This window comes from Cylas formicarius, unplaced genomic scaffold (genome assembly GCF_029955315.1).
Source record: "Cylas formicarius isolate icCylForm1 unplaced genomic scaffold, icCylForm1.1 PGA_scaffold_3__17_contigs__length_32017465, whole genome shotgun sequence".
NCBI lineage: Eukaryota > Metazoa > Arthropoda > Insecta > Coleoptera > Brentidae > Cylas > Cylas formicarius.
In genome coordinates, this window is record NW_026844326.1 from 27892783 (window position 1) to 27916855 (window position 24073).

The following is a 24073-nucleotide window of genomic DNA, read 5'->3' on the forward strand; positions in this document are numbered from 1 at the left end:
CGCACAGATTTGAGGAATGAACATTTTCATTAAACAACAGCGCCATCTGACGCTCTGTAGTTAAAATGGGGAATTTAAATTAAGCAAATGCTCACCTCGTACCCGGCGCTGGGATAGACCAACTTCGTTCTGTGGTAGCTGCCGAAGACCAAATGCCACACGACAAACGCGTAATTCAGATAACCAGTCATGACGTAATTCTGCGTTTCGTGCACTTGCCGCGTGATCAAGTCGTTGAAACAGAACCAGTCGAGCGCCACACACGCCCCCGTCACGTTTAAATTTTTGTGGCTCAACAGGGGAAAGTTTTCGTAGACGCCTTGCGCGACCCTCTCGTGGTCGCCGAACGAACTAATCAGACGTAGGACGTTTTCCGTTCTCTGCTTCCTTAGGTCTCGGGGTTGCCGGTTATGTTCCGTTTTCAGTTTTTGAAATTGGAAAATTTCCTGCCACACGGTAAACAGTCCTTTTTGCACGTCCTTTTGGCCGATGTCGGTAGCGTAAATGTCTGAGAGCAAGATGGGTTTGTTTCGGACCTTAAAAAAGTGCAAAACCGAGAGGCAAGAGCGGATATCGTGGTTGGATTTCTCAGCCAGGGCGATCATCGCTCCCAAATCGGTTGTAATTTGTTGTCTACGCGCGATTTCCATCAGTCTCTCGGCCAATCGCGTGCTCGAAGTGGGCGGAAAGTTGAGGATGAAAGAAATTTGGCGCAGGGGTCTCAACGCCGGAACGTAAACGTCGTTACAGATACAAATAATTGGCCGCTTAAGGACATATTGCTTGGAGTCTTTCTTGCCTTTTTTGACTTTGGCTGTGGCAGAGCCAGTAACAAACTTCACTAAATAATCTATAGACGCCGAAGGGGCCCCGTCGATTTCATCAAATACAATGCAGTTGGGCCGTCTTTCTCTGTCCACCACCGAGCGCATTTGTGTTGCAGTTTCCAAAGCATTTTTAAAAAAATCAATGCTTCTGTCATCAGAAGCGTTGATCTCTACCACATTATAACCAGCATGTCGCGCAACCATGTGAGCCAAAGTGGTTTTGCCCAAGCCTGGAGCACCACATAACAACGCGATTTTATATTCGGGCCTTCCGTGCTCATCTAGCTTTGTACTCAGCTCGAATTTCTTAAAAAAAGGCTTCGCGTTTTCGTTCATCTGTGGCGTGGCTCTAATTTTGGGTCGCCGATTAAACACGGCCTTGTCCCACAGTTTCATCCACCTCAGCATAGTCCTGTTGATACTTTCGTCACTTAAGAGTTCCAGGTACTTTCTAGGCTTGTAGAGTTCAACCCACAACTGCTTGTCTTGCTCTTTTTGGTCCAGCATTTGAATTTCATCAGTTTCCTCTACTGATTCAACATTTGGAGCTTGAAGCAATTGCCTAGCCTCATTCCACACTTCCTGGAAACTATCCCCCATTATACCTCCAAAATTGTACTCCTCCATCATCCTCTGTGTTTCTTCCTTTTCATATTCCTCAGAATGACACCTCACATAAACATGCTCACCATCGGGTCGTAAAACTCGGACAAAAGGATACTTAGGAACGCTGTAAGAAAGATTCTGCTTATCTCTCTCAACGTTCAACTTCGCTTTATCTCTGGCTCTCACAGTCAGGCTCTGATTGTGCAAATTGGTTCTCCGCATATCGACTATCCTATTTATCATCTCAATGTCTTCTTTATGCTTGTCAAGCTTTGGCTTTTTGGCAATTGAGGTTTCTCGGTCGAGCAAAATATCGTCGATATCGCCGAAAAGGTCCTCAACGGTTCGTTTTCTATTGTCGGCAGCAGCGCCGTCATCATGGGAAGCGCCCCCATTGGAAAATTCTATTAGATCAGTTTCAAAGGAGTCTTCCAAAACGCGTTGACTTGGCCCGTCTTTTTCTGCTTCAATTTGGTCGGTTTGCGAAGTGGTATCGAAATTTAAACTTTTCCTCGCTTTAGAAACGGTCACTACATCAAAATCATCTGAAATATGGAGAATTTCAATCTGTAACCTATACATCTCGGAAATTAAAGTAAATGGTTTCACCGTTATCTTGTTCTCTTAACAGATCCAGATCGTCGCCGTACATAAGCTCGAATTCTTCATCTTCCGTGGGAAAATGGGACATCGTTTCAACAATAATAAGTTTTTTTAAAACGGAAATTGCATAGATTTTCCCGCCAATAACAACGAAAACAATCCATAGATAAGTGATGGGTGACTTAAGAATCCTCCTCTCCTGTGCCAGGTAGTCAGGTCGGCAGCGAATAATACGAGCTGATGCATTACCGGTTGCATAGACAATAACTAAATTTTAAGTATAATTAGAAAACTTTGAAAAAACATTTTAATATGCAAAAATAGATTTATGGACCGCAAATTGAAGAGGAATTCAACGTTTCTCACTAACGGAGAGGATCAAAGATTGTCGGAAAAAATAAGAAATCTCGAAAATTCCTTTCTTTGTCGTAGCGTGGACGCTCCGACAAAATTAAATTAAACCCAATTAGGATTTGGTCTCTCGCTCGCAGCGACGTACACGGAGGCCGTAACTGTTCGTTAACGGTACCATCGGCAGCGAGCAATATTTTCGGCCGGCACTAGATCGGTTCTGCGTGCCGTCCGATTAATACGGTTTAGAAAAAAAAACTGCCGTCCGTTCCGTTTTTTTTTTCGGTGAGTTGGTCGAAGGTAAGTAACCTCTAACGTTCCGGAAACTCCCGTTCGTGACTGCGTGAGACTTGCCGACTGTAAATAAATAATAAACTAAACCCATTGTCCTATCGTCATTGTAAATACTAAATTTTGTTCATTTATCGCCATCGCGTTGTAATTATATTACGTAGTATTATATATATAGCCAGAGGGTCCCGAATTTTACTAATTAACCCAACCCTCTATGTTATCCGGCTCAAGGAGCGCATTATCGTCAAAGATATGACCTTCGACATGGCCATTAAGATAATCTTCGGCTATAGTCAGCAGATAACAGTCGACTGAATCAGTCCTTGTCGAAATGTTCCCCGAACGTCACTGCAATTCGGTACTGTGCACCCTTTTCTTCTGGGTTGCGACCCTCTGTTCGGGTTTCGTCCTTATGTCGTCGGCCGCCGGCGAAACCGGGGACATTCGAAAAGTATTCGCCCTGGGAACGGCTCTCGAATACGAGTGGAAGTCGAAAATTTCGCTGAGCCAGCGTACCGGCGACGAAAACGACGTCGGGTTCCTTTTTACCGGGAGGCTCGTCGTAGAGAACGTCTGGGAGGACGACAGAATAAAAATTTTGAAACTGCAGGTATGTAATGGTGCAACAAGTGCGGTAAACGGCATTTGAGTGACATAAAGAGTTTACCGAACGTGTTGCATACTAAACTTTTTATACGACCGTCACGAGAAAATCAAAAAATTTATAATTTAAGTTCGTTAGATTTCGTTTATCGTTCTGATCGGTTCTGCTATTGTTGTCTCTTTTTAACTGTGTACGTTAGACAGAGAGAGATGTATTATTGGATATGTCATATAAACAACGAAATAAACACAATTTTAAAACGTTATGTTGTCTATTTAACTTTTACTATTGATCATTAAGTAGGTTATTTAAAGAAAAAGATTGTAATTGGAAGACAAATCATGTGTAAGCATGAAAAAGCAGGTCCTAACCTTCAATTTTGTTTTGTTTGTACTGTAAAAACGAAGTATTTAATTTGTCTGATATAATACTAACAATAATAGTAATGATAATAGTAATAATAATATTTATTTAAATCAATAAAAATATACAATTTAACAAGTTATTGTAATATTCAAGGCACACTAAGTTAAAAACTTGACAGTCATCCTTGATTCCGCAGATTAATTTAACCATGTTTCGCATCTATTATATAATATGAAAAACGAAAATATAATATTCTACCAAAAAAAAAAAACGATTTATATAGTTACAATACATTAATGAATCTGCGAATTTGACTTTTAATAAATATCCACTTAGAAACTTAAGTTACAATCTAGTTAATCTTTTTTTAAATGATTTATGTCTCAGTCCTAGACGCAGTGCGTTATAAATTTTTTGATCAATATAAAAGTAATTTGTTTGTCCAACAGGCAAATGCATTTTCTGTAAAGTTAAATTTTCTCCAAATTTAAAGCGCGTTTCATACTCGTGAGTTTTTGAATTAACCAGTAAGTTCGACCGTCAGAATTGACAAACGTCAAAACTCAAAACGTGGGAAATATCTCCGAAAACATCCGATTGCCCCCAAACCCGTGCGGCAAAATCCCGGAAATGTGCGAAGTGGCTCGGATCCGTCGGAAACGAAACTGACATGGTAAAGTGACGCTTCCCGCACACTAGATCCGTGTTTAGTTAGGCATTTTACTGGCGAAAGTAGAAAAAACATTTTAGGAGTCCATTTTGGGTAACTGTTTATTTTTCTAATGATGCCCCACAGCTGCGGTCGCTCAAGCTGCACGTCAAATCCCGGAAGGCTGCGCCTCTCGACGACTTCCTGCCGCATCCTTCCGTCCTCGACCAGCACCCGGACCGGCCATTTTTCGTCACGTGGTCCGGCGGACGGGTGCGGAACATTTACTTCACCGCCGACGAGCCTACCGTTCTGAAAAACCTCAAAAAGGGTGTGGCCGGGTTGTTGCAGGTACGAACTCATAAATGACTCACATCACCCAATACCACCCGACTCAGTTCCAGCTAGACCCTGGAGAAACCGTCGAGGAAGACGCCTCTGGTCGCTGCGCGACATCCTACGCCCGGATCTCCGCGACGAAGCTTTCCAAAACCAAATCAGACTGTTCCGACACCGATTTGGATAGTTTCCTACACCTAGACCCCACCTTAGGAGTCAAGGTCGTTTCCCGGAGGGTCGTGGAGTATTCGCTGGAGGAACCTTCCTTCCGGCTGCTCGCCGTCAACGAATCGGAGTCTCACAAGATGGCGGCGAGCGCCAACGCAGTCTTGGGCGGGACGGTGGAGTCGACTCAGTCGTTGGTGCTCTCCAAGAGCAGCAAATGCGGTACCATCGAAGCCACCGACGCAAGGAACGCGATAGATAAATTAGGAGCGAACGAGGAAACCCTGAGGACACAAACGGAGACCGAAACGCGGGAAAACTCTGGAAAATTCTCAAAGGAGGTGGACCGACAAAGGAACCATTTGAGGACCGAGGTTCTGGGTACCGTTACGACCGCTAATGCGTTTCTTCGATTGTTAGCGTCAGCCAAGGAGGCTACCAAGGATGACATCGTCAAAACGTTGAGCTCCAAGAAGAACAAACACGTCCTGTTGGTAAAAACACCTCGCGAGGCCTCTAGGACCATGTGTTACGTTTCAGGCCTCAGCTCGTGGACATTCTGGGCCACGCCCATACGGAGGCGTCGCATCGGGCGACGATGAAGACGCTGCATTTGGACAGGGAAGAACAGACCGACCTCGTAGAGCGGTACCTGTGGGCGTTATCCCTGTCGCCGCACGTCAATGTCGATATCCTCGAGGATTTAGTGGATAAATTCAGGAAATACTCTTTCATCCCCGAGAAGATAAAGAAGACGCTAGTTCTGAGCATCGCGTCGATGGCAAGGACGGCGAAGTCCTCCAAGAACTCTTTCAAGGTATGTTGTTGAAGTGTCATCGAGTGTACGGGGTGGGCACTTTATTAGGGTCCTGTACCTTTTCTCAGACAGAAAAAAAGTTTATACAAACGTTTTATTTATTTTTTATATATACAGGGTTCGATAAGTACTGGACAGACATTAATTTTAAAATTTTAAATTGATACTTTTAGAATCCTTGCCAAAAATAAAGGTAACTTTTATAGAAACCGCTTATTCGATTTTTGTGTAGTTTAGACAGAAATTGAGATTATATATTATTTTGTGCAAAATTACGTAAATATGGTCTTCCACGGCTGGCAGTAATGACTGCTTGATCAAACTTTAAACACATTTCGCGAAGACTTTTTTCTAACGATTTGCGATGACTAGGCATTTTGAAATTAAACAGGGTGTCTTACATTAAAGGACATTTTTTTAAAATTTCAAGTTACAGTATACATTTTTTTTTTAAATAAAATAAAATTTAGTGCTCTGAAGATGGCTTCCTACTAAAACGAAACGTTGGACAAAATTTTAAATCGTTGCATCGTCTTCAGCGAACCTCAACACCCCCGGAACCATCTTGAAATTCCAATTATTAAGAATCAATGCTCTGAAGATGGCTTCCTCCTAAAACGAAACGTCGGACAAAATTTTAAATCGTTGCATCGTCTTCAGCGAACCTTAAATTCCCCGGAATCACCTTCAAATTACAATTATTACGAATTAGTGTTCTGAAGATGGCTTCCTCCTAAAACGAAACTTAGGACAAAATTTTAAATCATTGCATCGTCTTCAGCGCACCTCAAAAAAAACTCCACAGACGGGTATAGGACATGGGCCTTCAGAATGATGCCCGGGTATAGGCGCGTTGACGTAGGTACTCGGATTTTCGATCCGTCCCATAGGAGACGAGATCCTCCCGAACCTCAATACCTCCTCAATTTTGAGGGGCGTCCTTTTTGAGGGTTCCGGTGCGCCTCGGACCCCTCTACGCGAATATACCGTCCGCGCCCCGGCCCGACCTCAAATAACTCCGGAAACCTCGAAAAACCGAAAAAGGGCTACCTCCTCAAAAGCGATTTTTTGAGGTCGCTTCCTCCTCGAGATTTTTTTCTGAATCCGACGGCGAAAACCCCGACCCCCCAGGTCGTACCGTTTCCGAGATAGCCCCCCCGACTTTACCCCCCTGCCCCCCATCGAAAAAATAAAACCGGTTTTTTCAATCATTAAATCAAACTAAAAAATTTCGAAATACTGATAACTAATTATTTTTAAGAATTTAAAAAAAGCATATAATTCTTATTTTTTAATTAATTTTAAGGATTTTTGCAATGGGTGATGGGTCGTTTTTGTAGGTAAGGTAATATAGAGATTTATGGGCTTAGGAAATTAAAACGTCATCATTTTTTATATCGTCAACGATGTAAACTATTATGTATAATTATGATTGAAGTTTAAAAATTTAAAATAGGTAACAGCAACAAGTAAAAGCATTAGAAACAAAATCGGTGTTATTTAGCTGGACTACAGCTTCTCTAATACACCGTTGTAGTTCATTTACCGTAGTGTATCTGCCTTTATATACCATATGTTTAATTGTCCCCCATAAAAAAAGTCCAGTGGGGTAAGAGCTGGACTTCGAGCTGGCCACCAGATGTCTCCATTTTGCCTTATCCAATTTTGATTTTAAAATTCAGTGATAGAGATTAAGTTTTCTTTAATGAAAATTTTTCTCGTTTGTTGAAATCTGACTGGAATCCTGCAGACGTTTCGCCACTTGGCTCGCGCTCCGTGTGTTCGAAGTGTTTTCGGAGCGCGAGCATTGAAGGTGCCAAGGGAGATCTTGAGCCAGCATGAGCGGCGGTTGGTTTTTCTAATTTCTTCGAAGACTTTCGTCAAACAAATGGTTGTGTACCATTCGGACTTGCCAAAACCCAACTGAGTAAACCTAACCTCAAAATGTCAAACTTCCCTATAAAAACGTTAGTCGCCAGATGGCAGAACTAGTTTAAGAAAATCCCGAAATATAAAAGGCAGACCTCGTATTGCAGGTCGTGAAAGCGGTAGAAGAGACGATCACCAACGAGCTCGACTACGCCAAAGAGGAAGACCGTCACGTGTACTTCGCTGCGCTGAAGAACCTGCGGTCGCCCAGTTCCGTCGCCACTCTGACCCGTTACATCGAAAACGGAACCTCGAAAGAAGAGTATTGGGCGTGGAAAGCTTTGCGCTCTTTCAACAAATCCTCATGGAACGCGGAGGTGCTGCGGTTGGCGGAAATGGCGGTTTTCCAGGTTGCAAAAAAGCGCGATTCCAGCTCTAGGACGATAGCGGTCGACATCATCCTCGCGTCCGCCGTTTCCGACGAGAAACTCGCCGACCTGCTCAGTTTCGTCGTCAGCGACGATCCTGACTTCGAAGTCAAGCAATACGTCTTCCAAAGCTTGAAGATGCTGGCCGATAAAGACGATAGGGTCGCGTTGTTAACGAAGAACAACCAACTGCTGCACAACTACCACGGCCTAGCACCGAGAGGCCTCTCGACCGCTTTGAGGAGGAACGTCTTCAAGGGATCGTCTTCAGAGGGCCACATCGTATCCGTCCAGGAGATCAAAGACGGGATAGTCAAGAGAGGTAACGTCCAGGTACTGCTGGAGACGGAACACTTCGCCAACGAGCTGTTCGACGTGAGTTTCCTCCGAGGCTCTCGACCTGGAACTGTTATCTCTTTCCGTTGCAGCTGGGGATATTTTCGAGCGGTCTTGGTGCTTTCGTGTCCGACGGAGACGGCGACGAGGAAGCGGAAGACGAACCTACCACCGCGGGCATGGAGCTGACAGTGTTAGGTACCCAAATAAGGCCGTTCGTGTTCTTTGCCGGCCAAGGGGAGCTGATGGGACACGTGTGGTCCGGTAGCGCGTCGGAAATGACCCCCGCTTTCCAGTCCACGATATTGGTGCAAGATCATTCCGAGTTGGTGAGGCTGGGTTCGGGTTTCGTAGCGAAACTCGGTTTCAAAGGAGCCGCGTCTCTGGATTTGTCCGGGAAAATCGAAATATCTTTGTGGAGCAGGAACGCCCAGTCTCTAATAGAAAAATCGTGAGTATTTCTTCACTGAGGGTTTGACGGGTTTTATAGAGTGGGTTTTATAGGGTTGGCTACCTGGGGAAAGGCACGGTGGAGGTGGTGTCGCCGGTGGCGAGGTCATCGGTGGAGTTTAGCGCTTCGGTGGAGCCTAAGCTGTCGCTCAACATAGACGCGGATTTCTCGTCGAAGGTGAAACTCTGCGTGAGACTAGCTCAACCGGAATCGGTGTTTAGGTAGGACGTCGACCTCGGTGGTGCGGGTTACGCTGATCGAACTCTTTTGCAGCCACGCGGTCGTCAAAACGGAGCGGGTGGAGGGTAGCAAGCACAGGGTTAGGTTAGGTGGTAAGAGAGTGACGAGACATCCGGGCAAAACGTACGCGCTGAACCGGAAAAATAACGAAATGTGCGGCGCCATTTTTAGCTGATTTGTGTAATTTTTTCTCCTGTAAATAAATACGCTTTTGTGATACTGCCCACGTTGTTTGTTTTTCACCTAAACCGTACTTATTATGGAGTATGCGAAACATTTAACAATGTACAGGGTGGCCGAAATTCGAGGGAAATCTATGGTTTTAAGCATTTGCAGCGTAGTTAGCCCAAAACTAATAGTCAAAAACTGAAAACCACATCGTGATATATCAAGACGTTTTTCAGGTACGGGGTGATTCTCAATGTGCGATTTTAAAGGCCCTGTTTTTTAATTGTAAGAATAGAGTTTTCGGAAAAAACATTTTTTTTTTTAAGCGGGAATCTTTCTATTTTACCCATTTTGTCTTAGAGCCTTCAGTTCCCGAGATATCACACAAAGTTTTTTTTTAATGGGATACCCTCCATTTTTCTAAAAAATCAGTTTTCTAATAAAATTTCCTAACGAACGATGTACCACACACCAAATTTTATTAAAGATATTAGCAATTTTTGATATTTACCATAGTAGGCGCTGTGCTCGCCCTAAATGTGTAGATAAAATTTTATTGTTTTTTTTTTATACAAAATCAAGTTGGCTACGACAGGAGGGGACACAGCAACCTCGCAATTTAACTACTAGTTTACAATAAAATTATTAAAAGCAATTTTTTTATTTAAAATTTGTATTAATTAAACTATGTAACAATCAAGATTTACATCTGACAAGCTTCTTTAATTCTAAAACAAATGCTCAAATTGACGGCCGTTTTCATGTAAACATATCCTACATCTTCTCTTTACCGCACAAAGTAGTTGGGCGATTTCGAAAAACAAGGTCTTTGATTCTCACCCACAAAAATAACTCGCAAGGGGTTAGGTCTGGAGACCTGGGGGGCCAATATATAGGACCTTTAATTCCGATCCAGTTTTCGGAAAACGCATTATTTAGCATTGTGAGGAGGTGTTTTGCTGAAGTGGCAAATTGTCGATAGACGGAATTACCTGCCCTTCTAGAATTTGTTGTTTCCATCAAAAATATATGGCTCAGTTATTTGACCTCTGTAGATGCCTACCCATACCTCAAAACTGCACCTTCCCTGATTCGCTTGTTCCAGTAATATCAGTTATACCTGGTGAATATTCCATCACTAGAAATCGGTGCCTCATTCGTCCAAAAAATCGGGGTCTTGGCATTTATTCCAGTGTTTCTCTCCATAGCCCTGGTGGAAGAATTCGGGTTAATTTCTATTTCTCCCAGAACCGTTAGTTCTTCCAACTCCTTAACTCTGGCTAGGCTTCCATTGCCCTAGGTCGCGGTTTTGTAAAGGATCCGTATTCTTGTAGATGACGTTTTAACTTCAAAAATATTTTTGAGCTGGTCGCCTTCTGTCCGGATATCTCTGGAAATATAGATTTAACGCCGTCTGTCGATTTTCGATACTTTCAATATAACATTTTATCCTGTCGCACTTTGCAAAGTAAAACTGCATAGGTCGGAGTTAAGCACAGCCTACTATGGTAATTATTAAAAATTGCAGATATCTTTTTTTTATGGTGTGTACGGCCAAAGTTCTCCTTCATATTCTGCATCGAAAGAATGGGCAAAATGTTTTCGACTGAACTGAACTGGTCGACCAGTGGAGGTCAAAACGGAAAATATTGTTGCGATTGTGGAAGAGGTAGTATTGAGTGATCGACGTTTAAACGTCAAGGAAATTTCAAAAATTACTAATCTTTCTGATACAAGTGTTTGTCAAGTGTCGGTGTGCGCGGTCTTTTTTCAACTCTGTGGATCGGAACCGACGCCTGTGATAGAAACTATTATGACGGGAAATGAAACTATGGTTCTCTATTATGACCCTCTATCGAAAAAGAATCAATGCAGTGGCGTCGTAAGGGTGAAGCACCTCCAAGAAAATTCAGAGTCTGCCAGTCAACAAAACAGGTGATGGCCACGATCTTTTGGGATTGGGAAGGAATTGTTTTGACAGATTTTAAAGAAACTAATACCACTGTCAATGGTAAATATTAAGCAACGTTATTACATAAATTACGAGACTGCATACGTGTAAAACGTCAAGGAAAACTGACCAGGGGCGTGCGCCTTTTGCACGATAGTGCACCTGTCTATACTGCTGGTGTTACACAAGCTGCCATTTTAGAGTGTGGGTTCCAACAGATAGATCATCCTCCCTATAGTCCAGATATGGCGTCCAGCGGCTATTATTTGTTTGGATATTTGAAAAAGGACTTACGTGGACGGCGGTTTAACGACGAAGTTGAGTTAAAAGAGGCTGTTTTAGCTCATTTTGTAGACAAACCAAAAGAATATTTTTTTAAATGGATTGAGTTGTTAATAAATAGATGTAATAAATGTATTAAAGTTAAGGGGGATTGTATTGAAAAATAATAAAAAATTGTTAATCTACTTTGTTTCTTTCATATTCAGGCCAGGAAATTTTGGCGCTGCCCTCGTAGCTTGTAGCAGGTGTTAATACATATAGCTATATAGAAAAAAGTGCTCAACACAGTTCAAGGGCACTATTTTTTATTACTGTTTTTAATAAAAATTGGTGTATGGCATATCGTTTGACAGGAAATTTTATTAGAAAAATATATATTTTTTAAATTGGGGTATTCTATTAAAAAAAAAAAATAACTTTGTGTTATATCTCGTGAACTAAAAGCTTTAAGGCAAAATCAGTGAAACAGATAGGTTTGCATTTAAAAAATCTTAAAAAAATGTTTCTAATAAAAATCTCTATCTGTACAAATAAAAAGGAAAACAATAGCGAAAGCAAAAAGAACTCAAAAATGGAAAAGCACCGCAATAAAATAACTAACAATATCATCAAACAGATTGGTGAAACTGGAATAGTAATCCTTGTCAAATACTACACTATTTTTTATTACTGTTTTTCGCCATAAAATATCCATTAAAAATTATTTAAAAAAAACAAATTTCAGAGGCGTCAAGCAAACTTATAGTTTTGAATTTTCCCGAACACCCCGTATAAGTTGCAACGAGTGCGGGTGTATTTTTGGAAGCGTTTGCAAGAAAACGCGGTACTCCATATTCCCCTTCCGATTTTTAAACCGCAGATAAAGACCAACTTATCCAGATAAACCCAAATGGATCTCAAGAGGCGCCCGCGAGTGCGCCGCGACGCCCTCATTCGTTCGCCGCCATGTATTTGGGTTTGTTCGTTTTTCTCGCCGCTTTGATGTTCGCGTCAATTTATCTAGTCGTCTTGCTGACCAACGACCGCCGGTGCAGCACCTCCGTTAAGGTAAACATCGTCAACGACGAGAAGATTCTTGTCCAGGCGACGCCCAGCGTCGGCGACAAAGTCAAGGGTAGGGGAAGGATTAAGTACCACGTACCCAAGTTTATGCTGGAACTTTACGAGAGGAACAAAATGATGAGGAGCGACGAAGAAGTGGACATAGTACGGAGCTTGGTACCTTCGCAGGCGGGTATGTAGGTCGCGACGTTGCCGGTTCCTCGCACGTTTCCCCGGACGTAGGGAGGACGAGTAGTTAGAATTGACTGACTGATTATGGTTCAAAAGTTTTTTAATTATCTTTTTTCTTCCCTTTTAGATGGGAGATTTTGTGGATTCTTTAGGTTCCGTGGATTCTTTGGAAAGGGAACTTTAAATAAAAATAATAATAATATTAATAATTTACAAAAGTTCTTTTTTATGCCTCGAATATGAAGTTTTTTTCGCGAAATGAGTGTGGCAAATAATGTAGTGGATGAGAGATAATTTTGGTAATTCCTTTAGCTAAAATGAATTGGCAATACTACTATCAGTCCAATAATAATAGTTCAAGTCTGAATTGTCAAAATTCTCAGGAAATGGGTAAACGGATCGGCGGTGCTAAAAATGACATCAAAAAATTTTAGGAATACTATGTTGCGTAAGACCGAAGTAAATTTTTGTTTTTCTTATGGACGCCACATTAAATTTTTACATTTTTGAAATCCTCTTTAAAAATCCTATTCAAGCATCTGTTTGGTCAAAATAAATTCGCAAAAATAACAATTCAAGACAGTAGGCTTTGATATCGCTGAGTTTACTTGCCACAAGTTGGCCATGTCAGCGTATCCCAGGTGATTCGTCATTACTGTCAGCAGGTGTGTGGAAGTTAATAATAATAATAATAATCATCTTTATTTCAAATTGTGTTAGTATATTACAAAATACAAAAACACAACGGAAATAGCGGCTAATACCTAGAGATACTATACAATTAACCATAACATATAAAAATACTTACATTATTTTCTCAAAATAGTCTTTTATTGAATAGGGTTGTAATTCTATCAGAAGTGACCTAAAATTTATTTTAAATCTGTTCAAATTATTTATTTCTTTTAAAATGTTGAGCAATTTGTTATAAAATCCTCTACACATATAGTAATGACTCTTCTCAGTTAGAGTTAATCTATGTATTGGGTAATTTACATTTCGCGTTCTAGTGTTGTACGTATGGGATGATAAATGCAGTTCGAAATATTCCCGATTTTTTAAAATAAAAATATGAGTGACTCGTAAATATAGACACCGTATACTTTCATTAAACCTTCCATCTGAAAAATTCCTCGACAAGTATCTCCACACTTCATCTTTTTAATTAGCCTGATAACTCTCTTCTGAACTACAAATAATCTTTGTACTGCTCTGTGCCCTCCCCAAAACACAATGCCATATTTTAACATGGCAAATCGCGAAATATAAAATTTTTGTTATATTGTAGTGCATGTACCTTGTAACTACTCCAATTCTATAACTTCTATAACAAACGGAATTTAACCGTTGTATTAAACTGTCATCTATATTTACTCCTAAAAACTTTACACTATCTATTATGTTGATAACATGCTTATCACATTCCAAATAGGGTGGTTTATGCATTCTAGACTGTTTTGTTCGAAACACAATAGCCTGTGACTTATCTTTATTTAAAATTAATTTGTTTTCTTTAAACCAATTGTTGGGTTACCATTGTTTAGAACCTGAGTAATATCTGTACCTCCCAAAAGTAAGTTTGTGTGGTCTGCATAACACACAATGCTTTCACTATTTAGTCCTGTAATCGAATATATGTCATTTATATATATTATAAATTAATAAATTGTTTACTCTGCCGAAGAAGCAAAAGCCAAAGAAATACTGTTAGAAGAATGACATTGGGCCAGTGGCTTATTCAGAAAAACAAAGAGATACCAAACATTTTGGTCGAATTAGTGCCGAATTACTAACGGTGGACTTCTTAATTGTAAAAACACTGTATTTTAAGCAGACGTAAATCCACGGGTAGCTCGTGAAATTAGGCACCAAGTGAGCCTAAAGTTTGGTTTGGTCTTTTGGGTACCCACATCAACAAATTCTGAAAGATATTTAAACCGTGTGCAAACAAACTTAATAGAAAATCTTATGCACCACTAGGGGCTATGCGACAATTGTTTTTCCAACAAGACCACGCACCACCACACAATGCACAGCTTATTATGAACTTTTTAAATCCACAATTTCCCAGCAATACAAGACCAGTCAGGTGACCTGCGACATCCTTAGAGATAACATCTTGATTTTTTTATTTAGGATCACCTCAAAAATTAAGTAAACAGTAGGTCCTATACAGAATTGAAAGAAGCTGTTAGCCGTAACACTTGAGGAGAATTTTTAAAAAGGATTTTAAAAAGTATAAATTAAATATGGCACCCATAAGAAAAACAAAAGTTCACTTCGGCCGGACGCAACGTAGTAGGCTTAAATGTTTTTGGACTCCTTTTTTGCATCCTTTTACCCATATTGGAACATTTCTCCTATAATAGGAAATGTATTGTGGTTTTTCGAAAATGGACATTTTCCTTTTTCATCCTGTGGTCTCGAAGCAAGATTATATTTTCACATATACATCACTACTTTTCTTCCATTAAAGCGACGCTGTATCTCTTGCAGTTTCCCCCATGAATACTGTTGCCTGTTGTTAGAGATAGAGCCTTGCGTTCTCACAAACCTTTGGTACTTTTTTGTGAAACGAAAGATGTCGTTAACGAAAATTATCGTAGTTTTTTTAAAATGCATCCCTCGTATCGCCGGCATGCTATGGAAAGGTTAAAAGCGCATCTGTTATAGATTTTTCCATAGAGTTCAGTGGCGTAATCAGTTTTTTTCTAAATGATTTGGTCTTTTTGAAAAAAAAAAAGAATAAAGTTTGTTTTTTTAGCACGAACGTCTCAAAAATGTATAACTTGTATACATGACTTCACAATTTTTTTTTCAATTTTCGTGGAGTTATTTGCTGTAGGCCTTGGAAAAAGGATTTATTCAATATCTAAAATAGTTACCTTATTTATTGCTGACAATACTTACACAATAACTTTTATAATTTGCACGAAGCCAATTTAATATTAACATTTATTAATTGGACTATAAGATGTGTTATATTAAATAAGCCACCAAAAAAACATTTAGGGAAAAACTGACTACGCCACCGAATTCTACGTAAAAATCAGTGTACAGCATCTTGGACACCCTGTAGAAAGAATAACAGCGCGTTTTTTATAAACATCTGAGTTCCAGACCGTCACCCAGATGGTACAAAATTTGCAGAACACCTTGAAGACAACGTAATCCTCGACAGCCACCTGCTGGTGTTCGACCTACCAGCGTCGGATAGAGACGAGCGTTTCGTGGGGGCGGAGCTCAAGATCCTCACTCAGGTCGAGATCAATACTGATTACGAACCAGGTAAAAACAATCTGATCAAAATGAGACAACCGAGAAAACGACCATTTCAGGGGCGAAAAAGATTCTGACGACGGCCATTTTCGACGAGACCTCGGGGAAATATCGCGCGCTCCGTGAACTCCACGTGCACCATTTCAACGACACGTGGGTGAGCTTCGACCTCACCGACCACGTGCACCGAGCTCTGAGTCGCAACGCGACCTCATCGAAATTCCTCAAAATCACCGTCACCGAAACCTCAGTTTTACGTCACTCGAATAACAACCTGAAATTGTCGCTCTTGCCTCCTTTAGAGGATACCAGGCACGACTATCCCGTATTGTTGCTATCGTACACCTTGGAGGACAAAACAAGACAAGTTACCCCACGAAACCGCGCCAAGAGGAGCTTGGAGGACGACTACGAAGAGGAAACCAACCGCGTATGGACCGACAACGCGGTCGGCTTGCGGAAATACAAGAGGCAGAGAGCGAACAGCTGCAGGAGGAGGCCACTATTCGTAAACTTCTCTGAAATCGAGTACGATTTGTGGATAGTGCAGCCACCCGGATACGAGGTGAGGATTTAATACTGGGTTTCGGAAAACTCAAATTCGAGTGGTCCGCGCAGGCTTATCAGTGCCAAGGGAGGTGTTTTTATCCGGTGGCTCAGCATCTGAGCCCAACCAAACACGCCATCATGCAAGCGCTGATTCACAGCGTGTCTCCTTCGAAGGCCTCTAGGTCTTGCTGCGTGCCAACCACGTTGGACCCGATCTCCATCCTCTACGTGGACGATAACGGGGTGTTGACGTACCGATACGCGTATAAAGACATGGTCGTAGTGGAATGCGGATGCAGATAGCGAAGACTTCCTCTCAATTGAAAGACAACTTACAGTAAGTTTGTCAAAAAAATCACTTGAACAGAAACAGTAAATTTCGTATCAAGCAGTTTTTCATTTTTGAAACGTTCCTTCCTTCTTTTTCCTTCTTTAGTTTAGACGACTGGCTGTTTTCTTCTTCGTCTCCTACTTCTGCAAATTGTTGCTCTGTCTTATTCGAGGAAGCCCTATACATCTACAGCCTATGGGCGATTTATCGCGATCTTTTTTGACTATTCTCGAGTCACCCATACGGTCGATGTGCTCCAGTTCAGTCATTTATGTTATTCATCTGCTTAGTTGTTGTTGTATCAGGTCGTTTTTCTGCTGATCATGATCGGTCCAATCGTTGTTTTGGATATTTTAGCCTGATAAATTTCTCTGCCCGAATAGTGTTATTTAAGCATGCTGCTCTCCTGCTCGGGTTGAGATAAATCGATAACAAAAGGAAATAACTTAGAAAAACTATAAGTGGCTTTTTCCACACAAAAAATACGAGACCTACCTTAACAAAAGATCGGGCAGACGTCCGGTAAAGTGTATTGACACAATACGGCGATATAACAAGCCACATGATATGAAAAAAATCTCAAATTACACAAGTTCTAGAAACATAAGCACCATTGGGTGAGATGCCCGCCTTGTCGGGCGTTACCAGCTGTAGCGATACGATAATCGTTTAATCGTAGGGCGCCCTCTATCAAATTATAATTCAACTCGCAGACGCAAATAGAAACAAACACACCGCTACATAAATTTGTTTCGCTACAACATTTTCATCGACTATAAGCTTACACCTGATCGTCAATTTTCAAGTGGTCATAAATTGTGTCTTTTTTTATAGAGGATTAGGAATCCTTAGCTTGTTGTTCATTCCGCTGTACAGCATAACACCATCGTGTTATGTCCTTCCTTTTTAGCCTCTGGTTCGAGCTATCACCATAAGTGCCTTGTTGGAGGTTGCTCCGGAGATTCTTATGGCTACCCTCCTTTGAACGTATATCAGTATCCTTTTATAGACTTTCGTCTCAATTGCTTGCTCCCATATTGAGCCGCCATATAGTAGTATTGAAGTCAATATGCTCCTGGTGTCTTCACGACGTCCATTCACTTTTGGTAAAAGGCGACTGATATTGTTCAAGGCCTTGTTGGCTTTTCCTGTTACGGCTCTGACGTGGGCCCCCATGGACATGTTCTTATCTAGTTTTATACCTAGATATCTGACCAGCCCCTGATTTTGAGTTGTTATGCTTTCCACTGTAACTGAAATGCCCTTAACCTTTCTTTTCTACCCTCTTCCCTATATGTTCCTGTCTACTTCCTCGATAATTTTCTTCCATGTAGCTTTTTTTTTTGACTCAGAAATTGCTCTTTTGAGTTGGGCTCTATCTGCTTTATAATTATCATCGCATAATCTCTTACTTGGTACCTCGCTACGTTTGTACGCTCGGACCATCTTTTTCTTGCTTTCAATGCATTTTTTCTCGCTTCTGCATAAATTGTTTCTTGGAGGCAGATATAATAATAATAATAATAATAACAATAACAATAATGATAATATTAATAACAATAATAATAATAACAGTAATAATAATCATAGGTCATCTGCTGAAAGTATTTACATAATCAGCATTTACATCCAATAATCAATTTTACAAGCAAAAAAGGCCCGAAATTCAATTTAACAAAGATTCTAGTTCAGCCCACAAGGTAAGCTATATATAGGGTGTTTTTTAATTGAATGTCTATAATTAAAGGGACGATTTTTGGGTCCATTTTAAAAAGAAAACTTAATATGAACTGTGTCCTAAACGTCTTAACTCTTGAGATGCAAGGTGGTAAAGTTTTCAAAAATAAAATATATTTTTTTAATATCTGTAATACCACTTTAGATATTTTAATGAAATTTGGTAAGAGCCATTATTTAGTGCAAACGTCGCTTATGTTTAAGAAACTCTAGTACTTATTTTTGATTATATATATTTTTTATATTACGTAATGATTAAGACTATAAACCAAGCTGTAATGGTCAAATTATTGTAGTTTTGTAAGATTGAAGTTACATCTAAATTTTACTATCAGGTCTGAGGACAGACCAACAGTCAGGATGGCCGAGTGTTAGAACATTTATAGAATTACATCATATCTAACAAGACCACTTCACAAAGAGGCCATTATATTGTAAAATGTATCGGCGTCTCAGGCAATACAAGACAGAGAGGGCAAGTTGGGGTGAGGAGTTATAATTATAGTCTTATCACGCGATGTTTTTGAGGTTTACGATAAGTTTAGTGAAGACGTAGTTGTCGAACCGACAGGATAAAATTCGATTCTGCTTCATTGCGGTGTTTTATTTGATTATCCTTACATGTTCGAATAAGTCTGCATGTTTTGACATGTATTTAAGTAAAAACAAATGCGAACCTAAACACTCGTCTCCTGGATTTTTCATTGTCGAGCGAGTACGGCCCTGTGCCGGAGCGGACCTTCCGGGCGGCGCCGGTCCTGGCCGGTCAGGTGACAGTCAGTCTGCGCCGGCACCCTCGAAATACCCTTCAGGGGTGGAGGGTGAACTGTTTTTTTTTCCCAGTGGCCCGAAACCGCGCCACGCATTGGTAACTAACGGATGCCGGTCAATATCGTCATGAATCCGCATGGAATATGAATTTTCGCTGTGAATTAGTCGTATTTGTCGGGCACGTGATAACGATCGCCGTCCTATGACAACCCCGAGACGGTGCTACTATGACGTCGCGACGCTAAACGCCAAACGATGCCCCATTTCTTAATCGGAAAGTAGTTTTTTTTCCCATCGTAAGTCGTGGCACGAGATGTTCGGATTGGATTTATTGTGGAACGCGACGCGAACGTCCTGGGAGTTCTTGGGCAAAATGGACTACGCCAATCTCGGTAAACAATTTTTTTTTTATTAATTTACACACAAAAAAATACGCCCCCGGGTGGGCTCGAACCACCAACCTTTCGGTTAACAGCCGAACGCGCTAGCCGATTGCGCCACGGAGGCCATTCGGAGATCATTGACCAATGCGCATTTTGTTGCGGAGGTTATGAAACCCGTCTTTATTAAATATTTTTCGAACTCGTCAAATCGCAAGCTTCGGCCATTTTTTCGAACAACAATACAAAAACGGCGCGCGTTTTCGTCAAATGCATCGCCGCGCGCGATATTTTTGCCTGCAAGTTCGTGCACTATCGCAGCTTTTATCAGCGTTTGCGAGCGGATTTATTTGTTTTGGTTTATCGGGTCACAATTCGATTATTCTCTTTTCGAATGAGACGCCAACCTTGCATTTCGGCGCTTTTCCTATAAATGCGACCGTTTTATTTCCGACCTAAGACCCGAGACGCCAGTTTGTCGTCGCTGCATGGTGATAATATGTAAGTACCCACGTTTCGCCTATTTTGAGACCGCATCCGATAATCCGTTTCCCGAAAACGGCGTCTCTTGTGGTCGTATTGATTTGAAACAATTGAATGCCTTAGCAGCAGGCCAAGTGCAGCGGAACGGAAAACAAATGCTAATCGATCAGACAGCAAACGTGTGCTCTGTCATTGGATTAAAAGAGCCCGGCGGATTTCTCGTCCCACGTGTCTTTTGTTCTTTGTCCCGTTGTGACAATTGGCGGCGGTGTTGCCAGTCCTATTGCAATTGTGCTTGAACATTTGAACAGATCAACACGAACAATGAACTACGAACATTTCAAATATTGTACTAATATGTTAAAGGAGGAGTACGCTCGCGACGATTGTTGTTATAAAATGCGATCTTGCATATAGCCTAAAACTGAGTAAATGAGAAATACACTTTAACAAATTGTACGTTCACGGTAGACGCAGTCTTGAAAATACAAACAGGAAATAAATTTATAATAGAAATAAAATTAATACAAACACACAATACAACAGAGTGGGAAAACAACTCATCAGCTACAAGTAGAGTTATCGAAACCTTGTTGAAATTATCAATTAATATGAACCCTGCATATTAAAGCACAATGCTAGAAAGTTTCAAACATTCTTGTTTTTGAAAGAAAAAAATATCTGGTCCTAAAATAACTAAATAAAGAAAGAAAAGATAGTATATTATGCAATAAGTGTAGAAAACGGCATTTCAGGGGGCATAAAGGAGTGACTTAAAAAGTATTGTGAGTTCTTTATAAGTATAAGTAATTTTTTTATCAAACATATATTTTTTTATTTTTTATTTAAAATTTGTTTTTTTTTTAGTTTGTTTCACGCTGTTTGGCAAAGCTCTCGGAGCGTAGTTTTCTAAGTGTCTTGCTTGATATTTTTTTATTTTATTTTTTTGCTAAAGTTGCTAGATTTTAGTTCGGTGACCAAGTAGTGTAGGAGTGACAATTTTTATTGAACTACAAACTTTTCCAGTTGAAATGGCGATCCAGCGTTATACCTAGCCACATGGATTCAGATTTATGTTATTTTTATTGATATTTATTTTTAGGGCACTTAATATTTGGTAGTACTGACATACTCGTATATGAATTAAATCAAAGGCAGAATTTATTTTTTTGAAGCTAATTAACTATCTCTTCAAAATCTCTTTCAACTTGTTTCTTTAAGGTTAACTATTTTGGCTCTTTTTCCAAGAATATTTAATTTCTAAAGGTTGTTTACATAGCAAAAGAAACAAAAGGGGTTCGAGAACCTTTCTATGTTCTATGCCACAGTTTTCGATACAAAAAATTTTTGGAATTTCATGAAATCCGGATATTTGAGAACAACAAAGATGTCAATCATCAGTATCATATATTTTTCTGGATATGTTCTTTTAAACCGTCCCAAATATGACATTGACTTCTTAAGGTCAGAAAGTAGTAGTTTATAAGAAAATTAAATTGAAGATTAAAATTTTGTATTCTTTTAAACGGTTTTCATATCAATTAATTTATATAAACTACAGAAGGTGCAAAAATTTAAGTCGTACATGAGCACAAAAACTATGCCAGCAAAATCTTGTCACTTATCACAAATTTATTACCCGAATGAAAGTAGTGGCAACACTTATTGACTGCCTGTGTAGCGTCAGCGTATGACGTTTTACGTGCGCTGTGCGCGATGACAGCGACTGGTCCGTTTCGGGCGACGAATCAAGAAAGTTTAGCCTTTTTTCGATTTATTTTTGACACGCCGCATTAGGGACGGGATATCGATGTCGACATCGACGGCCTGCCATCGATAGCTACGATATATCGTATTTAAAACATCGATGTTTGAACATTATTGTTTATTATTTGATGTTCTTTATTTTTATTGTTAAAAATGAATAATGATGTTTATTTGAAATTTCAAAAAACTGCATACTAAACAAGGAATAATAAAAACAATACACTACAAATTTAAATAAGGACAAACAAAACAAAACTGTACATTAAATGAAACTAAATGTGAATAAACTAACAAAACTGCTTATAAAATATACATTTAGAAAGTTCACTAATTTTTTGAAAATCACAAATCCCGCAAAACTCTACTTATGGAATTGGGGAACAAAATTTTGGAAAGTCCTTTGGTTTAGTATATCTGACTCCTATGTTTAATCATCCAGCTTTGGGAAAAAGGCTATTTTGTAGCAGTAAATAATAATACCGTTTATTTTTGAAAAATCAATACTACACGAAAGATAAATGTTAGGATATCCACTGAAGCATTTAAGAATGCTCGCGTGTGGAATCACTAGGCATAAAAAAATTGGACTCATCTATTTTAAGTCAATAAGATCACTTAAAAGCTATCGATCAGTCGCAGTATATATATATAAGAACGTCGTCCATGTGTTATTTGAATAATAGTAGGCACTATGTCTGGTATTTTTACATATACTGATTATAATTTAATTAATTTTTTGGGTTTTTTATATATTTTATTACAATACAGCTGCCGTATATCCAACAGACCACTCTCCTGAAACAGCAAATTCGTTGCTTATAATTTTGATTTTTGAAACATTATTTTTTAAACCATTTTTGCACATTCATAAGATTTTTAATCTCGTTTTCCAAAACTCCACGCCAGCCCACGATGCCGTATGATAGGTGCGTTTCTATTAAGGGCCTATACCCAGCTTTTAATTGTTGGATTGTTAAGAAGTAGTAAAATTGAAAAAAAAAGTTTCGAAATAGCTGTCTATAGTAATACCAAGTTATTTTACAAAATACCTTTCAGAAATAGTAATACTATTATTTACTTTAAGTTACCCTAATTTGGCAGATGATTTTTATATGACCAGAAATGCATGAATTTGGATTTATCAAAATTTTGAGTCCGTTTGTTGTGGAGGTGGTACGTTGACGCCTACGGACAGCACAACACCTAAGTATTGCTTCGTTAACCGCTACAGGATGCAAATCCCTGCCAGAGAAGACTGGGAAAACGGGCCACCAATCAAGGCAGAAATGACCTGGTATGCTGATGGCTCAAAAACTCAAGAAGGAGTAGGAGCCGGAATATATGAACCCACGACGAAAAGGAAAATCTCTTTTCCAATAAGTAAGCTAGCAACAGTGTTCCAAGCAGAGATCACTGCACTAGAACACTGTGCAAGAGAAATAAAAACGAGGAAGATCCGTAACAAATCAATTGCAATTTACACCGATAGTCAAGCGGCTATAAAGGCCCCACAATCTAATAAAATAACATCCAAGTTAGTTCTGGACTGCCATAAGGCATTAAACGAGATAGCAAGCCAGAGCAAAGTTACTCTATCATGGGTACAGGGACACGAAGGGCATAAAGGTAATGAAGGCGCAGACGACGCAGCCCGCGAAGGGTCGTCAATGCGCCTGATTGGACCAGAACCCTTTTGTGGGGTGGCCAAACCCGTTGCAAAAACAGCCATCAGGGATTGGATATACCGAGAATCCCGACGATGGTGGAGGGACATGCCGGAGCAAAGACAGGCCAAGGAATTCCTAAGGTTCCCATCGGCCAATTTTACAACGGACCTACTAAGCTACAATAGAAAAGCCGTAAGAATAATGGTAGGTCTGCTGACGGGCCACTGCAGGCTTAAGAGGCATCATTCTTTTTATAAGAATTTTCAGTTATACTGTGTAGTCAGAAACGTAGTTGGCAAGATGAGCTCCAGCTCTCATGCCATCGTATGGGGGGACGTCTAGGAGGTCTGCTAAATCGTGAGAGACCATCTTTTGCAATTTTCGGCAGTCTGCGGTGATCCATCCGTTCAACATGATCTCTCCATTCGCGCCTTCTGTTTCAGGATAATCGTATAATATCAAGGACACCGCAAAGTTCTCTGATGATTTCACTTCTATTATAGTAACTCAGTGTGGAGCCTGTTATAGAT

At 40.2% G+C, this 24073-nt stretch overlaps 5 protein-coding genes and 1 non-coding gene across 8 annotated transcripts in view; 4 read left to right on the forward strand and 2 right to left on the reverse strand.

Moving 5' to 3' along the window:
• The window catches only part of LOC132699359 (chromosome transmission fidelity protein 18 homolog), a 45790-nt gene extending 43623 nt beyond the window's left edge, over positions 1–2167 (reverse strand). The window contains exons 1-2 of the mRNA XM_060666019.1: positions 2043–2167; positions 96–1978 (exon numbers count right to left, since the gene is read on the reverse strand). Coding sequence (XP_060522002.1) covers positions 96–1978; positions 2043–2124 — 1965 coding nt within the window. The 5' untranslated portion in view covers positions 2125–2167. The remainder of the gene's footprint in view (positions 1–95; positions 1979–2042) is intronic.
• Positions 2168–2547: 380 nt separating this feature from the next.
• Positions 2548–9167, forward strand: LOC132699950 (microsomal triacylglycerol transfer protein). 2 transcript variants are annotated; one of them, XM_060666949.1, is made up of 9 exons: positions 2548–2687; positions 2913–3291; positions 4448–4651; positions 4699–5294; positions 5345–5621; positions 7658–8293; positions 8347–8705; positions 8759–8926; positions 8979–9167. In XM_060666949.1, exons 2-9 carry the CDS (start codon positions 3013–3015, stop codon positions 9118–9120), a joined length of 2661 nt encoding a protein of 886 aa, XP_060522932.1. In that variant the 5' UTR covers positions 2548–2687; positions 2913–3012; the 3' UTR covers positions 9121–9167. The 2 variants fall into 2 exon arrangements, with proteins under 2 accessions (XP_060522932.1, XP_060522931.1); XM_060666948.1 differs by having other exon boundaries at positions 2975–3291.
• Positions 9168–10700: 1533 nt separating this feature from the next.
• Positions 10701–16710, forward strand: LOC132700101 (bone morphogenetic protein 10-like). The gene is made up of 5 exons (XM_060667220.1): positions 10701–10746; positions 12206–12580; positions 15730–15867; positions 15918–16423; positions 16477–16710. Exons 1-5 carry the CDS (start codon positions 10701–10703, stop codon positions 16708–16710), a joined length of 1299 nt encoding a protein of 432 aa, XP_060523203.1.
• A 2595-nt stretch (positions 16711–19305) lies between these two features.
• The window catches only part of LOC132698987 (long-chain-fatty-acid--CoA ligase 1), a 31962-nt gene continuing 27194 nt past the window's right edge, over positions 19306–24073 (forward strand). The window contains exon 1 of one of the 2 annotated variants that reach the window (XM_060665355.1): positions 19306–19638. In XM_060665355.1, the coding sequence (XP_060521338.1) occupies positions 19560–19638 (79 nt within the window). In that variant the 5' untranslated portion in view covers positions 19306–19559. Of the gene's footprint in view, positions 19639–19984; positions 20128–24073 lie in introns of those variants that run through there. The other variant, XM_060665357.1, reaches the window with a different exon arrangement.
• Trnan-guu (transfer RNA asparagine (anticodon GUU)) lies at positions 19680–19753 on the reverse strand. Its single transcript has one exon. It is a non-coding gene; the product is annotated as a tRNA-Asn (tRNA).
• LOC132698988 (uncharacterized) lies at positions 21664–24036 on the forward strand. The gene has a single exon (XM_060665359.1). It carries the CDS (start codon positions 23109–23111, stop codon positions 23883–23885), a length of 777 nt encoding a protein of 258 aa, XP_060521342.1. The 5' UTR covers positions 21664–23108; the 3' UTR covers positions 23886–24036.